This window comes from Miscanthus floridulus, chromosome 7 (genome assembly GCF_019320115.1).
Source record: "Miscanthus floridulus cultivar M001 chromosome 7, ASM1932011v1, whole genome shotgun sequence".
Taxonomy (NCBI): Eukaryota; Viridiplantae; Streptophyta; class Magnoliopsida; order Poales; family Poaceae; genus Miscanthus; species Miscanthus floridulus.
The window spans coordinates 36,461,709-36,479,726 of NC_089586.1; the positions used below are offsets into that span (position 1 = coordinate 36,461,709).

Genomic DNA, 18,018 nt, shown 5'->3' on the forward strand with positions numbered 1-18,018 from the left:
TAGCATGGTAGTATTTGTATGCCATAGTCGTCGTGTTTTCCATAGGGATGCTCCTAACTCATCTAGAGTTCTGTCACCCGCCCTAGTGAGTAGCTCAAGTTGTGGGGTTTGGCCAGAGCTAGAGGTATTTCACATCTCCTTGCTCTGATGCCAGAGGACTAACGTATTTTGGTCATGGCCATGCTTTTATGTTTTCATAGGTGTGTCATATGCTGTTTTTCCCTAGGTGTGTGTGTGTGTGGGTGACTGTGTGTTGTTCAGGTTTCTCTGTACCCATTATTCTTCTTAATCTAATGATATGCAGCTCTCCTGCGTGTCCAAGAAAAAAAGTAGTTTGTGTGCCATTTAGTATTCAGAAGGTTTAAAAGATGACCAATGGGAATATGGAAGTGAAATCAGAAAACAGAAGTAACGCTTCAAGAGAGTAAGTACAGGAAAGTTGCCATCACTTAGTTTCAGCAACAACAACAACAACAAAGCCTTTAAGTCCCAAACAAGTTGGGGTAGGCTAATCACTTAGTTTCAGCAATATAAAATAATCAAAATAATGGTAAAGTCATAAGAAATGGTTCCACCGATTTGTAGTAAGAGAGGAAAAATGAACAGTCGATCTGAATTTTATGTTTGCATTTCCAAAGCAAAATTTAGGCGAATCGATAGTGTATACTTTTAGTCAGGTGTCCTCTTTACGGGAACCAAAAGTATTAAAATTCACATTCACAAAGACGCAAGGTAGCATCAGTATACATGATATACATTTTGCACATGGCATCGGGCTGCAACTTTTTGCAGACACCATGAAATTTTGACCTCTCTTTTCATCTTTTGTAAGGCAAGGGAAAAAAAACTTCAAGATCCTATCTTTGTGGTGAATTCCGATTTTCAGAATCACCCGTTCAAATCCAGAACTGAACAATTATTTACCATGGCACAGAGCACTTCGTGTCGCACCACTTTTCTTCACTTGAGACTACACACTACGCTTTCTCCAGCGGCGCCTTTGCACAGCTTCAGAGACTCACATTTTCACAAGGTGATGTGTAGAACCTTCGCCCAAACACATCTATACCGCAGAGATTCTGAATATACCTCCACGAGCTTCAAAATGAAAATTTTGCCCTGTGACAGCTTAAATATCTGAATATATGTGTCCTGAGATTTGTCTCAGGAAACGTATGTCAGCAGCTTTCTGTAACAACTAAATGCTGTAGTTGCTTTAGAGGGTACAAGAGCTGGGAGAACGCTGGCCTTTTGCTCGGATCGCTGCAAAAAAAAAAGAGGAAAAAAATGGGGTTCAGCATCAGTGGGGCGACCACGCAGGGAGGGGGTGGGGGTGGGGGTTAATGAGTCTTACTTATCCCAACATGAAGATATTATGCTAGCCACCTGCGGATCCACATCCTTGGGAATGTCTAGTCGTCTGTTCTGGAATCCAACTGCTCCTACAACTTGCATTGGATTCAACCCACTCCATGGTACACGCATGGTTGCCAGCTCCCACAGGATTACTCCAAAACTGTAGACATCACACCTAAAGCCAGCACAAAAAACATCAATTTTCGCTGAAACAGCAGCAATTGAAAAGAGCAACATGTCCGTGCAACTCAACCACTCACTTCTCATTAGATGGTTCATTTCGCAGTACCTCAGGTGCCATCCACTCTGGCTGCAGGCCAACAGAAAATGCTTAGTAAAGATGTGATTATAGGTTTATTTATAGAAAACATGCGATGCAGAACAAAAACAAACGGAAGGCAATATTCTTGTAGAACATAGGGCATCAATAACAAAATCTGGAACCAATGTCTATGTATCTACTTGTTTTTCCATTAAACAAAAGCAGTGGTTTTAAGTTAAACATAGACACATGAAATAATTATGCTGAGGATTAAGTCCCCATTGGACAAGCTGGAGATTATAAAAATCTGGCTTGTAAATTGTGGACTGTTAAAAGCTGGAAAAGGTTAGGGGAACATGGATTGTGGGATTGTCACAATCTGGACTAGAGACTGTTAAAAGCTGCTTGGATAACTAGAGCTTGTGGATTAAAAGCTGCTTCCACAAGCTGACCTGTTCGGACCTGAAAGCAAATAGGGATTGCGTGGAAATAGCAGGTTGATTAATCAAGGTACAGGGGTACATGTATATGTAGTCCAGAGATCTTGGGTTTATAGAAACATAACCAAACAAGATCTCATCCCCTATTCCTATCCATAACAAACAGAGGAGAAGGCCGACAGGCTATAGGAGGGCAGGTGGCACACGGCCCAGGCCCAGCCAGCTATATACACGCATACATAAACACATATATGTCTAACAGGATCGGCTAGAACTTTTAAAGCCACAATACACAAGTTCTAGCTGATCCAAAGAGGGTCCACGTAATGCATGATGCAGCTTCCTAAGATATGGAACTATGGGAAATATTTCACTTGTGCAGATTTGTGTCCCTATGCAACCAGAAATCAATTTAATTCCAAGATAGCTTTGCTATTTGCAAAAGAAGAAATTTTCTGTAGTCATGTATTAGACCTAGATCAAGTGCACGTGCATTTTGGATTTGCATGCTCAAATGATGTGTTTCGAATAGTTTGCCAGCACTATATTGCCGCTCCGAACCAATTCCAAAGTGAGTATTCTAATGCTCTACAGAATAATGGCGTCTCCCTTCCCAGCCTATCCCAACACAAGTACTTAAAAAAACTCAACCTGGGGGGCTAAGACAGCCCCCATGTATTTGCATTAGAAAACCCCGGAACCCCTGCCCCACCTAAACACAGCGGCACCACATCCCATGTGAGAACGACCACGACCAGGGCCGGAACTTAGACCAGTGCTTTGGCGTGGGACAGACGAGAGGATTTTTTTAACCCCAGCTCGAAGATTCGCTCCCACGAGGAGTTGAACCTAGGACCTGAGGCCCGTTTGCCACCTAACCAACTCAGCTAGAGGCCCTTTTGCCAAAAACAAGTACTCTAATGGCGTACCCAGTGCAGAGAGCTCCCGCTCTATGCGGGGTCTGGGAAGGGTGTCAGTGGCAAGCCTTACCCCCGCCTGTGCAATGCGAGGAGTCCGTGACTCGAACCCGGGACCTTCTGGTCACAGGCGGTAAGACTCTACCGCTTGCACGAGGCCCGCCCTTCAAAAAACAAGTACTCTAATGCTTAAAAGAATTCAGTATCCCTTCCTAGCTAATTCCAAAACGAGTACTCTAATGATCTACAAAACAATGATGCATTTTTACGTTAGAACATGTGTCATGTTTCAGTTGGCAATTTAGCATTGAGCAAGAAACGAGTACTCTAATGATCTACAAAACAATGATGCATTTTTACGTTAGAACATGTGTCATGTTTCAGTTGGCAATTTAGCATTGAGCAAGAGGATAGTATAATCAGAATCCGCTCATCATGAATGCCAACTACAATTTTCTCACCTTTTGTCTTTATTAAGTTTGTCTAAATGAGGTGTGCTTGTGTTATTCTTTCCTGCCTTGCTTAACACCTCTTTCATTTGGTGAATCCGTAGGTTCAGTGTTCTAGCTGTTAGCTGTAGTATATTCTATGTTTATCCTCCCTCCAGTCACAAATAAGTGAAGCTTTGGGCTTATCTTAAGTCAAATATTCAGTTTGGTTAGAAATTACTTTTATTGGGTTTGGATATTTGAAAATGACACAAGCAGATTTGTCTCAAAACAGAGCTTTATTGAAGTTCATTTTCACTAAGCTTTATAACTATTTTGCAACGAAAAAGTAATAGTCAAAGTTGTTTTCCAAAGGTCGGAAGTACCACTTGTTTGTGATTAGGAGTGTCATCTCAGATAATAAAACAATCCATATGAACAAATAAAAACATTAACGGGTGAGGGGTATTACTGTTCCAGCAGTTGACTTAGAGGAAAGAAAAGTATGATGTTTCAACCTTGACATGCCAAAGTCAGACACCTGCCAAGAAAAGGTAGAAATGCATATTATGTTGAGCTCCAAGATGAAGTTTTGGTGATATAAGCGTAAAATGAATGCATAATGAACATGGATTCCTCCAAAGTAACTACTACTTCAGAGTGTTTGGGGAAGGTACGGAACAAGTTACTTGTTGCTAAATAATAATAATAAAAGGTAAATAAACAACAATAATGAACAATGCATGTCTTGTTCTAAACTGATAAACAATCCTCCCTCTGTTCCAAATATAGTTCACTAAGTCAAACTTCTCTAACTTTGACTAAGTTTTTAGGAAAATATATTACTTATAAAAGCACTATAAACATATTACATGGAGAGTTTTATGAAACTAATTTGGTGTTGTAGGTGTTGGTGCATTTTTTCTATAAACTTGGTCAAAGTTAGAAGTTTGACTTAGGACAGCCAAAGTGAACTATAATTTGGAGCAGATGGAGTACTATATTACATATTGGAGACAATGCTAACAAGAAATACCCCACAGATAATGTACATGGAATCCAGTATTTGCTTTACTCCAATTAAATCATAATTCAAAGGTTCAGGGGTTTCGTGTATCATTGAGATTGGATAACAGTGCACCATGCAAACTGATCATTGACACTGACTATTAAACAGTGCAAGCAATCAATATATTAGTTACATACACAGAAGCAACAAGCTAAGAGCACTCTTTAAATCAAACATTTTATCACCACAGTATTTCTGGTTGTGGGGTTATAGCCCTTCGTTCGCACCCTCACCAACCAGGACAGAAGTTCCTTCGTCCGGGGCGAGGGTGAAGCTCGAGAACTAGTCCCGCACAGGAAAGAGAGTAAGTGCTCCAATAATAGGGTTTGGGAAAAGACAGAAGCCCCTTAGCCCTTGCCCCTTGGGTTCTATTTATAAGGGAGGAGGGAGGAGGCAATCTTCCTCCCGACCCCCTTTGGTTCACAAATTTACATACAGGTCCTCGGACAATTAGGCGCTGGGCCTTTTTACATGGAGGGGGGATAGGCACAGCCTCAGAAACACGGATACGGCAGGGAAGGTGTGTATCCCGTATCGGATATGTATCCGATACGGATACGCCTAGGATACGGCCGGGATACGTATCCGCGGCGTGTCCGCGTATCCCTGCTTATTTGGGCTGGAAACTAAGGAAAGGAAACGTTTCGGCCCAGTCGATACGGCCCAGCCCAACTTACCACCATCCCATTCTGCCTTTGCCCTACTCCCGACCCCTCCCACGCGCAGTCCGCCTCACGCAGCCGCCTCCGCCTCCCGACAAGCCAACTCCCCCACGCAGCGCCCGTGTCCGCAGCCCGCCGGCGACCAGCCTCCGCCCTTGCCGGCGACAAGGAGCCCCCGCGACAGCGACGAAGAGCTGCACCCCGCCTCCAGCAACGAGCCCCTGCGACGGCGGGTCGGAGACTGCACCCTGCCTCGTGCCCCCTGCTTAGGTGAGTTCCTCTCCCTCCCCAATCCAATTTAGATCTGAGCCATCATTTGACTTCTCCCCTCCTCCAAACTGCCGCACTGGGGAGCACCCACCAGTCCGCCATGGCCGCAGCCAGCTCCCGCAATGCAGGGGAGAGGACGATTCAACAACAAAGCAAGCTCCTGGCGACATCCCATGAGTACATCCCCTTCCCCATTCTGGATCTACTCTGCTGCAGTTTTTGTTGCTTGGTTTTGTTTGTACCCTCCCTGATTAGTATTGGCCATGCTTGATTGCTTGCATGCAGTAGATGACCTCTCCAAATTTGGGTCCTAGCATCGGGTCTGTGGCCACCGGCCACAACCACAACATACGATAGGGGGGCTCTCTGTTCCTGACTTCTCATGTTCTAGAATTTTAGTAATTGGGGATTCATCCAGTATGGTTGGACTTGGATCATCTGTGAAAACAAGATACCTACAAGGTAATCTGGTGATGTATATATCACGTATGATTGCATGTAGGGTACTGAACTAATGATTAATTGATTAGTGATTACTCAAGTTATAGACTTTCAGAATTTTAATTTACATTATTACTTATTTATTAAAAAAATTGTAAAACATATCCACGTATCGTGTTTTCTGGGAAATTGCCGTATCCGCGTATCCGTGTCCTTCCGATACCGATAAGCGTATCCGTATCCGTGCTGCATAGGGCACAGCCATCCCTACCCCCAACACTGGTCTGCTATGACTAGTGTGGTGAACAGCAATAGGTCTCCAGATGAAACACCCTAGCAAGAAAATAGCTGCGAGATGGTATAGAAGGGAAAGTCACCTTAACAACCCAATTTTTATCCACTAAAAGATTGGGGGATTTCAGGTCACGGTGAACAATGGTAGGATGGCTAGAGTGCAGGTAGTTCATCCCTTTTGCCTGAAAGAATACAATATTAAACAGCTGCAAAGAACAAGCCACCATGAATGTATTAAACACAAAAACCTTGCCCAAGTTTTTACCACATCTAGTGCCATTTTTAGCCTCCTTACTTCATCAATTCGACTATTTAGCCTATGCAACAGGCGATATAGACTCCCCCTAAAAAAAGATTGTTGTACTGCTGTGAGAACTCTTCGTATTCATAATATAATGCCAAGATAGGTTGAAATTATCAGTTGCCATTTTGACTAGAAATAGAGGAGCTTGTACAAACCTTGGGAGGTACTCAGTTAATATAGAGAGATTAGGAGGTTGTGTCACATATCCCAAGAAAAGAACGACATTGGGATGCCTTAACCTTGACATTATTCTCACCTAAAATGTAACAAATATAATCTTAGCTGAGGGAAAAGAACCCAATAATCATTAAGCTCTAGTTGGAACAGAGATGCATGTGTTAAAATTTAACTTACTTCACATTTAAATTGCTCTAGTGAAACACCTGATAAATCCTGGTCAAGAAATTTCTTCACTGCAACCTCCTGGAATTTACAGGAAAATACATCAGAACAGAAACTCCCAAATAATCAGAAGTCGAGGGAAGATTGCATATGTTCCTCCATAGAATTGGCCAACTGAAATACGTATTCTTGAAGATAAGAAAAGACCTTTTGAATGTTTAATCTGAAGGTTCCTACTTCCTAGTAATGTTAAAGCATATGGACTGTAGATCATGCTGACAGCTCAATTTGATACACATGCAACATGCTCATAATTATTGACTTGTGCGTCACATGATTCCTAGTTCAGTTTTCTCTATACGCTAATATGTACATAAAGGTAAACTGGTGCAGGCAAACTTAAACATTTTTTTTGCCTTGTTAGGAGCAAAACCTGATGCACAATGCCTGCCTGCTATCAATTAATGCTTATCCACATATGATATAAAGATGGCTCTGTTTAAGAAGGTTATCAAACTTTGCAGCTACAGGAATTGCTCAAACGTGTAACGCCATTGCCTAATGTATAATCGCATGTAATCATGTCATTCCATGCTTGGGTAGATTTAGTGGAGGGAAGAATGTTAATACAAAATGTTAGTATGTGTGAGTTCTTCAGAAATCAGAACCATATCTTCAGCAGATATCACAGTTACAGAGAAGAGAAAAGAAGAAGAAAAACTTGACGATGGGGAGAACCATCCTTTGGCTTTGTCATAAGAGAGAAGTGTATGCCTAACCTTGTAGGGAGGTACTTACGCAAAACCTACAAGCGCCAGGGTTCGAGCCCCAGTGGGCAGTGGGCAGCCTCTGAACTGGAGGCTCTATCAACCGAGCCATTACTCGGTTCTTAATATTATGTCAGCAATTTTGTTTGCCATGCTCAAAGGTTCGGTTTACACTTTACAGCCATCAACAATCCAGGCAATAACTGGGGCGGTGAGCAGCCTCTGAACTGGAGGGTCTACCAACAGAACCATCACTCGGTTCTTAATATTATGTCGGCAATTTTGTTTGCCTTGCTCAAAGGTTCGGTTTACACTTTACAGCCATCAACAATCCAGGCAATAACTGGGGCGGTGAGCAGCCTCTGAACTGGAGGGTCTACCAACAGAGACATCACTCGGTTCTTAATATTATGTCAGCAATTTTGTTTGCCTTGCTCAAAGGTTCGGTTTACACTTTACAGCCATCAGCAATCCAGGCAATAACTAATCAGGAAAATGAAGGTGAAATGCTCAATGAGCTACCAGGTGAAGTGTAGCATGATTTCCCATCACTTACATGGATTTGTCAATCTAAAAAACACGCTAAATTTCTAATGTTTCCAATGCCTGTAGCCGCAAGACACAAACTTTGTGTACCCATCAGCTATAGATAGCACACATTTTTACTCATTAAACAAACTAGAACTGAAGCATAAAGACAACTACTATATAACAATTTATCAGCATAAGCAACTAAACTATCTCTTGTTATCTTATGATCAATAATGCTTATAGTACACTATGTTCAATCCCTAGCAAAATGTCATGCAAGAACGCGCTATCAGAATATCTGACTTACCGTGCCATTCCAGTCCGCATGATAAACTTCCCCATAGGAACCTGCAACGATATAAATCCTAAGTTTATGACATGGGATTGCCATAGCCAAGAAACAAATAGTACACGGAAATGAAAAGACCAATTAATTGCAAAAATACAACACAAAAATAAGTTTACTCTAACAATAACAGTAGTAAATGCCAAAAGAAGAGGAACTTGAGAGGAATTAACATGGGGAGCCTCAGAGTGAAGTCTAACTAACTGTTTTTTAATCCACAATAATTCTTTTCACTTTTGCTTTTCATGGCCCTCAAAGATAAATTTTGAAAATTGATTGTTGGCTGTAGCTTTATTGATAAAAGTTACTGAAAATTTAATGCAAAGAAAAGTGTATTATGTGTCATTTAGGTATCTTTGTGTAGTTGTGAAAATTACAAGATTTGAATTTCCATATTTTAGAATTGCACTAATCTAGGAGTGGAGGAGATAATAACATTAGCATGGTAGTATTTGTATGCCATAGTCGTCGTGTTTTCCATAGGGATGCTCCTAACTCATCTAGAGTTCTGTCACCCGCCAGTGAGTAGCTCAAGTTGTGGGGTTTGGCCAGAGCTAGAGGTGTTTCACATCTCCTTGCTCTGATGCCAGAGGACTAACGTATTTTGGTCATGGCCATGCTTTTATGTTTTCATAGGTGTGTCATATGCTGTTTTTCCCTAGGGGGTGGGGGGGGGGGGGACTGTGTGTTGTTCAGGTTTCTCTGTACCCATTCTTCTTAATCTAATGATATGCAGCTCTCCTGCGTGTCCAAGAAAAAAAGTAGTTTGTGTGCCATTTAGTATTCAGAAGGTTTAAAAGATGACCAATGGGAATATGGAAGTGAAATCAGAAAACAGAAGTAACGCTTCAAGAGAGTAAGTACAGGAAAGTTGCCATCACTTAGTTTCAGCAACAACAACAACAACAAAGCCTTTAAGTCCCAAACAAGTTGGGGTAGGCTAATCACTTAGTTTCAGCAATATAAAATAATCAAAATAATGGTAAAGTCATAAGAAATGGTTCCACCGATTTGTAGTAAGAGAGGAAAAATGAACAGTCGATTATTGTGAATCATATTTTTAGTAAAAAGGGCGTACCCAGTGCAAAGAGCTCCCGCTCTGTGCAGGGTTTGGGGAAGGGTGTCAGTGGCAAGCCTTATCCTCGCCTGTGCAATGCGAGGAGACCGCGACTTGAACCCGGGACCTTCCGGTCACAGGCGGTAAGACTCTATTATTAAAATGTACTAATTTATAAAGCTTGGCTTTGCAATTAAATAGAAAAAGTACTCTTGACACTGGTGGAAAGCAGTACTTTATCTTCAAGAAGGTCTCTATTAACTAGTACTTCACTGTCTTACTGGTAAAGGGCTATGGATTAGGCACATACCTAAACCAATACGTTCTCCAATATCAAGATCCTCCCATGGTATTTCGTATTCAGCAACGTCATCTATAACAGAGCCGATAGTTTTCGCACTAGACCAGCTCAACTTGTCCAAATTTCCATTGCTACTTCCTGACATGTTCACCGAAGAACCTTCTGCAGCCCTTTGATCCTCGTTGGAAATAGCACTAGCAGTATGACCATGCAAGTCCAAATCTCTGATGACTTCTTCTGTATTTTCCGCAGGGTGTTGTGCATCTTCATCAGGTGATGAAGAATCGTTAGCTACAAAAGCATTTGGCAAATTTTGCGTTGTTTGAGAAATTAATAGCCATCCTGCACTTTCTTTCTCATGAATGTTGTGACTATTTTGATCAGATAATAAATCAGAGGGTAGCAATGCTCCACCCTCCAAAAGTAAGTCATGCAAATTTTGTGCAAACTGTGGGTCCACTACTTCAGGCACAATATACTTCGAAACATTATTGACTTTAACATGCTCAGAAATATCCCCTTCATCTTTTTTCTCAGAGACAACATTTTGTTTAAATTCTGTCTGACATAAATCTCCCAAGTGTGAACTCGTGAGCGCTAAAATAGAACTGTGACCAGATGAGCATCCTCCAATGGTATTTTTGTTCTCATATCCACCATTAATCTGATCAAGAGCTAAGCACAATTCTGCGACACTCTCTTCAATGGCATCACTGCTCAGTTGGCTATTGTTGGAGTCCTGAAACTGACTCCCAGAAATGTCTGAAGGGATTAAGGTGCCTGGAGCTCCCATCAGATCAATAATATATTCCGTGCTGCAAGAATTACAGTACATATGGTTAAGGTTAATAGCTGTGAACAATATCAAAATATTCAATGCTGCAACAGTTTCTTTTTTCTCTTTCTTTCCTTTTTTTGTTGGTCACTCATGTTAGCTTTCAACTCTAGCCTACCCCAACTTGCTTGGGACTAAAGGGCTTTAGTGTTATCATTGTTGTTGTCAATCTTAAAATGTGTAAGATCAATTATTTGAAAGATGGTAAAGAAAAAAGCAGATACCTGTCAAAATCAACTTTGACCAAGTTAACAGCTCCTTCATCTGTTCCGGTATAACATATTCCTTTCACAAGCTTACATGGTAGGTTAACTCGGTCAGCAAGTACCTGAAAACAATTTGGTTAATTGGTGTCTGTGGTATATATAGTCCTACCCAAATCTCTACTTTTAAGCAATCAAATACATTTTTTTAGAGAAACCCTTCGGTTATGTATCTGGCGGACTGGCGCTCTGTGGTAGACAGTCCTACACAAATCCCTACTTTTAAGCAATCAAATAAATTTTATGGAGAAACCCTTTGATTATGAATCTGGTGTCACAAATACACAATCCACAGGTGCAAATTGACAAAATAGGCTGGCTTCCTGAGTTGACTACAACATAGGACTTAAATAAATTATCTCAACTGCCACACGTTAGTGCTACACCATTAACCATTAAAAATCATAACTAGAAGTGCTTCTAGCAACAAAGCTAAGAACACAAAACATGATGTGTTCAAACCTTCTACAAGTAACATCAATCCTGCACGACAATTATGATTGCGGGGCCATGGCCACAGAATGACACAAATAACACATAGGAGAATGTCTGGATGTCCACTAATACACTATTCTTCGCCATTCTCATTCTCAAACATCTTTTGTATGCGCTCATGTTAAGTCCCAAATGTCAACGCCAACAATGCTGATAATTTAGCACAGCCACTGCAACCTTATTATCTCAGTCCACCATCACTGACCAAAGAGCAGTCAGAAGCCACCATACACTGGCTGAATCAACTCACTGATTAAACTAGAATCGGGCAGCCACAAATGGAAGCTACCAACCTTGGGACATAACTTGGTTTGAAAAAAAACTTTCTATCCCACTATTTTAAATTCTTAAATCCAAAGTTTGAATGCCCAGTTATATGCAATCCTATTTGAAAAGATTACATTCAAATTGTAAGTTGAAGGGCAGGCCTGGTGCAGTGGTGAGAGCTGTCTCACTGAGTCACCAGGTCACGGGTTCGAAGCAGCCTCTCCGCAGATTTTGCGGGGGGAAGGCTTGCCTCGGTTTTTCCCTTCCCCGGACCCCACTCATGTGGGAGCCTCCGGCACTGGGCCTGCCCCTTTTACATTCAAATTGTAAGTTCTCAGCGTGAGTAGGACAATGTTTAAAAAAGATATACACAAAGGGTCAATCGTAAGTTCAGAGAAACCAATTCTAAGTTTCTTAAATCGCAGTTAAAGTTCTATTCTTTTGTCTTGAATCTTCCGCGGGTAATCTAACATTCAAATAGAAAGATTGGAAAGAGTGAATGTATATGAACGATAATAGCTGTGCACAAAGCACCAAACTATTGTGCAGTGTTAAATGTTAACAATCCAGATATAATCATATGACAAGATGGAAACTATTAGCATCCTTCCCTACACTCTTTTGCTATCTAATAACATCATAAGATAAATATCAGATTAAACATAAAGATGATGCAGGATGCTAAGTCACTAACCTTAAATAGCAGTGATCTGTGCCGTGACAGCCCAACCCGAAGCGAACCAAGTGGAAGAACGACACTGTTTAGCTGGAGAGAGAGCTCGCGGCTCTTGATGCTCCATTCCCTGTTCATACCATCAGCATCCTCAACTAGACCGCCCATCGCATTAACAATGAGACCCACAATCTTCTGTGCAAGCTCAGCTGAAGCAGCACCACCGTGCCGTGCCCTAGTCTGCGCGGCAATCTGAGCAGCCCTATCTTCCAGTCGTTTTAGGGCAGGATCGTGCTCCCGATCCACCAAGATGGCCAGGAACACGACATCCCACCCAGGCGGGACGGCCCTGAGGTAGTCGAGCGAGGGGAATTTGGCCTGGAAGCCGGGATGCAGCTGCGCGCCACAGACGTCGTAGAAGCCGTCGGGGAGCTGCTCGTCGTAGTTGACGACGCTGTGGTTCCAGTACCGCGCGGAGAGGGCCTCCGCGGGCCTCCGGTCGTGGGGCCCGCACCCGGCGGCGGTCCCGAGGCTGATGAGCTCGGCCGCGCGGATCTGGACGGAGTCCGCGTCGACGAGCCCCGCGTGGTCGGACGCGGAGATGGCGAGCGCGAGCCGCACCTGGTAGTCCTCCTCCAGCCGCGTCGTGGCTGCCTCCGCCTCGAGCCCCCTGGGCTCCTCCGCCGCCGCGGGGGCGACCGACACCGACACAGCCGCGGCGGGAGTAACCGCCGGCTGCGGCGGCTCGGGGGCCCCCGCCGCGACGACGACCGCCGCCGCCCCCGGCGGCAGCGGCGGCGGCGTCGGGTGCCCCGAGCGGCGGTGCCTCGGGCGGTGGTGGTCGGGCGCCGCGCCCCCGCCCCCGCCCCCGCCCCCGGCGAGGTGGAGCTTGCGTAGCAAGTGCTTCATGCGGGACATGGGCGGCGGCCCGGCGGCATGCGAGGCAGGCCCCGAACCCCCCACGCCTCCTCCTCTCCTCTTCCGGCGCCGATCCAATCCGATCCGATCCAAGGCAGCAGCTACCGAACCGCGGTAGGAATTGTCGGAGCCCGATTATTATTCAATCGCTTCGAGCGATCTACCTGTGGTTCTTTTGTAGAGTATTCTGTTGGGGCGTCGTCGTGGATGCTTCGCGCTCGGGGTCGACGCGGCTGGAGAAGCCTGGAAGAGGAAGGCAGACGCAGACGCAGGCCGACAGGGAGCACCGATACCTTGCTCTCCGTGCGTTTATTATTTCTTTTATTAATTACTGTTATCAATAACACCGTGTGCTGGCAGCTGCCGCTACAAGGGGAGGGAGCCAGGGAGAGAAGAAATATGGATGGAATGGATAGATGAGTCGTGAGCCCGCTGACGTGAAGAAATGGATGGATGAGCCCACTGACGTGGCAGGTTGTGTCGGTCGGATCAGGTCCGCTCCTTCCGTCGTTTTTTAAAGTGTCGTTTAGATTTTCATGTCACTTATTCGATTAGATTTATAAAAATAAAATAAAAATATATACAATAATTAATCTAATAATACATATTACACACTATAAATATTAATAATTTCTTGTATATTTTTTTTATCAAAGTTAAGTATGACCAAATATGTGAGAACGATAGTTAAAAAGAGACGAAGGAAGTGGTTTTGGATTGATTGTGGGACTTCTGATTTAGGCCTCGTTCGTTTTTCACGGAATGGCCCGGAACGACACCCAATCCGCCTGGTTCAGAACGACCTGGAACAAAAACCCGGCCAACAAAGATTACCGTTCGGTTAAGCTTGGCCTGGAATAGAATCCGACCAGTCTTGGACATTCTATGTGATCTACGGCCAGGTTTGCTTCCTCGTCTCTTGACATCTGGAACCAAATCACCTGGATCTCACTTGATCCCCGCCTAGGACCATTCCTGCTGCAGTTTCATTCCCAAGAAAACGAACAAGGCCTTAGGGCAGTCCCAATGGTGCATTGATGATGGTTTCTATCCTCATTAAATGACTTGCCACGTAGGCAAAATGTTGACATGGCAACGTAATTAATGAAGAAAGAGAGCAAAAATCATAGAAATGGTTTATTCATGAAGAAACCAGGTCTACTCTTGACCCAATGCATCAAGAAACCATGAAATCGTCATTGGGGAGAAACCACCAGTTTCTAGGGAGCTCGTGTCACACTCCCATTGGAGGAAAAGATAGAGTTGGGAGAGAGAAAGAGAAAATAGTTATTACTCATAGAAATCATAGGTTGGAAAGCAGTACTTTTTTGGTGCGATATCCTATGTTATAGAAACTACTAGTTTTTTTCATTGGGACTGCCCTTAGGATACTCTACGCTTTATTTGGCTCGAAAAGTTCATTTAACTCGTCTTGTATATTCACAATGCTCTGTGGCAACTATCCTACACTATTCGCCCTAGCAGCCTGTGCTCGGTCTTGAGCCATTGATGCCCTTTGGATTTGTGTAACGTACATTTGTCGTGACCGCTGGCACAGACGACGCGTTGTTGAGCTAGTTCTTCTCAAAGCAGCAGTTATGGGCAACGCAATGAATTTTGGTAGGATGGCAGCAATTGATTCCCACAAGATAACATAAATTGTAATTTTCACTTCAATGCCTACAAATCACGATGGTGGCCATGCGTGTGTCCTTGTTCGGGTTAAGTACCAATTGCCTTAAGGCCAGTCGGTTTCATGGCCCAGTTTTCAACACATTTATATTTTGGAAACAGTGCAGAAGAGTTTTATCCCCATGAAACTCTCTCTACTCCCATGAAACTTTTATCATCTCTCTCTTCATTAGTACAGTGCCATGTCAGCATATTTAATGCCCATAAAACTCTATAAAACTCCTATTGAGATTGGCCTAAGGATTACCATAATTAGGATTGTAGCTAGTGTTCCCTGCATTTGATGAGGACATGCACGTGTGTTGTTTGAATCCGGCGAAGCATCTACAGTCTCTATGACTCAACACCAAACCTCAAAAAGTTCCTAATTTGAGAATATAGCTAAGGAGACCACTACTACAGATTGATTTATCACTATCGTCACTTTCACTGTCGTAGCGATAGAAGCGACGGTGTTATACTTCCACCGTCGGTTGGACCGACAGCTAGACCTCCTAAAAAGAAAACCGACAGTTCAAACTTCTACCACCGACGGGTTAACAATAGATGCGGCAATGATATTTTCTCCGTCGCATGAAAAGCCGAGCCGACTGGGATAGGCGTTATGGCCGCCGGCCCTACACGACCGTTTGGTGTACCAGCGGTAATAAATTCAGCATGAGTTATTTCCATTTCCCAACTACTCACAACACAGTTGCATAACCATTAACTGCTCCTCTCCGCTTCTCCTTCAAGGTTGGCCTATTTAAGCGGGGCTAAATACGCTTCTTAGCAATCCACATACTCCTTCCTCCTTGGATATAGATAGATACAGAAAAAGCTAGCCAACCATCTATATTTTCTTCATCGCTATGGCGCTCCTTCTCTAACTCCTTCGGCAGCAGCAGCGGCGTTGGGAGAAGGCCTTCAAGATTGGGTACTACCGGCATCTAGCGCAGCGGCGGCTGCTCAATCTAGATGCTAGTGGAAGTTTTGTGATTAAGGGGGTTCACTTAGAGACCGACAGTAAGGATCTTTGCAGCATTCTCTCAACCCACCCATATATTCTCTCTCACAAGTTTCTTCTTGCTCTCTCTCTTGATCATGAGAGGTGCAGATGCTAGTGGAAGTTTCACCTCACCTTTTTTTTCTCTTTCTTGAATAGCTCTGTGTTCCATTTCCAAGCCTACTGTTCAGTCTGAGGAATCGAAACGTGAGCACCACCATATCCTAATCGACAATGAAGTCACTACACAAGAAAGGTGGACAAAAATTGGTTTCCTTCATTGAGATGCTAGTGGAAGTTTTGCGAGGTGCTGCCTTGTCCTTAGCTTGCACTGCTTGTCTCTAGACTCGACTATAGGATGTACTTGTACTCAATAGGTCTTTGTTATTGTATAACCAGTAGTCTTCAATAGGTCTTTGTTATTGTATAACTGTAGAATGTAACTGAAGTTATCAATGAAATTGTTGTGATGATTGTTACTGTGTCATTTATATAGAGTTTTTGCCTTAAAACAATTAATAACTGAATGGCTATGATGCTTGTTACTCCATTTTTTGAAGTGTCATACTATTTGTCTTGGCTACACAAACGTGAGATAAAGCACCTCACTAAGATGGTGCTGGGGTGAAAGCATTTGCCTTGGTTTATTTGCAAATTGTCATTATTATAGCTCCCGTCGCCATTTCATATGGTGATTCAGCGTTAGTGTTAGATCGCAAAGTGTAGGGAATCAAATGTCGAGCCATGGCATGAGCACGCTGTGGTCTTCCATGAAGACGGCGTGCATCCCAGCGTAGAAGCAGGCCTCCGGGTTGTCGACGCTAGCAAGCCTGGCGATGAGCTAGGTGCGGTACTCATGGTCGTAGAACCGGTTTTAGGTCCCACGTTGGATCCCACGCTGCAGTACCCGCCATAGTGGTATGCTCCGTCCCACTACGGCGTTGCCACATACCATACACATCTATGAATAGGTTACCTATAGGTTGCCAACATCTTCCATGGAATCCACTGCAGCCGCAGCGACGCGGCTAGCAATCTCAACAGCCACATCTGTTAGGAGCTTGATGAGGACATGACACCCATGCATATGACCATGTTTAGCGCATGGTATGGAGGGATAGGAGGCTAGAAAGGGTGTCCAAGTCAAGAAGGAGGTCCGAGGCTAATTCGGTTCGAGTCCCCGAGGTGGAGGCCCAAAGCAACTCAAGTTCGAGTTTGTCTCGGGTTCTAGGACCAGTCTGCCTTAAACTAGTCACCCAGGACGCATTCGGACTCCGTTTTCGATGATCTACATATGGATGGAAAGCTAATTTGATAAGGAAGCCAATCCAAGTGGTCTCACATCAAAATCCCTTCGGAATCAACGGTAATCATCAAAACAAGTTAGCATCCAGAATCTATCAGGGTGCTGGGACACCGTCTTTTGGTCCGTTGGACCGTGTATCGCGTTTGGGCCCATTAGGGGGCGCGTCCAGGGGGGTGACACCCAAGACTCTATAAATAGCAGCTGTCGCTCTCCTTAGGGTTTGGATTTTTTTAGTTCTTGATTTTCTCGTGAAACAGACATCGTTTTATTGTAACTGTGCCGCCATGACTGCTTGTTGTGAACTAGGGCCCCAGTTCTTGATCTTGTTCGCCTGTGGCGATTAGTCCTTTCAAATAAAGACTTGAATTCCTTCTTGTTATCATAAGCCTCATATTTATTTGTAATTTGTGATTGCGTTTATCCTGTTCTTGCTTGTGTTCTTGATTCGCTCGTAGGAAAGCCTTCTCGGTGAGATCAATCGCGTTCGCGTGGTTGATAACCAACGGAGCAGTGGTGTAACGGTTGCGGAGGTCCAAATCAGTCTTGGTTCAAAGCCTAGATCATGAATATCGAGTCTCTACCAATCGACGCTATCATACCTTTCGGAAGATCAAGCCTAGTCTACATCAGAGCTTCTTCGTGGAACGAGGACACACGCAACGATGGCAAAAGATGGATCCTTGGGTCGAGGAACGACGTCACGGTAGAGCGGAGCACTGAGGATGGAGGGATCGGAGTGGAGCAAGGTGAGTTCCAAAAAACTCTCTTGAGATTTTATGATCGCTCCGCTCTTGAAC

General features: G+C 43.8%; 1 protein-coding gene across 1 annotated transcript; it reads right to left on the reverse strand.

Moving 5' to 3' along the window:
* Positions 1 to 685: 685 nt before the first annotated feature.
* On the reverse strand, positions 686 to 13,591 carry LOC136466884 (probable serine/threonine-protein kinase SIS8). The gene is made up of 12 exons (XM_066465398.1): positions 12,342 to 13,591; positions 10,847 to 10,950; positions 9,797 to 10,602; positions 8,391 to 8,431; positions 6,798 to 6,866; positions 6,599 to 6,699; positions 6,405 to 6,483; positions 6,223 to 6,321; positions 3,876 to 3,944; positions 1,617 to 1,666; positions 1,355 to 1,531; positions 686 to 1,263 (listed from the first exon to the last, which is right to left on the reverse strand). The coding sequence occupies exons 1-12, from the start codon at positions 13,236 to 13,238 to the stop codon at positions 1,179 to 1,181; spliced, it is 2,577 nt and encodes an 858-aa protein (XP_066321495.1). The 5' UTR covers positions 13,239 to 13,591; the 3' UTR covers positions 686 to 1,178.
* Positions 13,592 to 18,018: the final 4,427 nt, after the last annotated feature.

What these genes read in the sequence shown, in the direction of transcription:
- LOC136466884 (XM_066465398.1), bottom strand. Translation starts at nt 13,238, where the DNA reads ATGTCCCGCATGAAGCACTTGCTACGCAAGCTCCACCTCGCCGGGGGC. An exon ending in TGGAGAACGTATTGGTTTAG is followed by an intron (nt 8,432 to 9,796) that starts GTATGTGCCTAA and finishes ATATCGTTGCAG; the next exon opens with GTTCCTATGGGGAAGTTTAT. An exon ending in ATGCGGACTGGAATGGCACG is followed by an intron (nt 6,867 to 8,390) that starts GTAAGTCAGATA and finishes TGTAAATTCCAG; the next exon opens with GAGGTTGCAGTGAAGAAATT.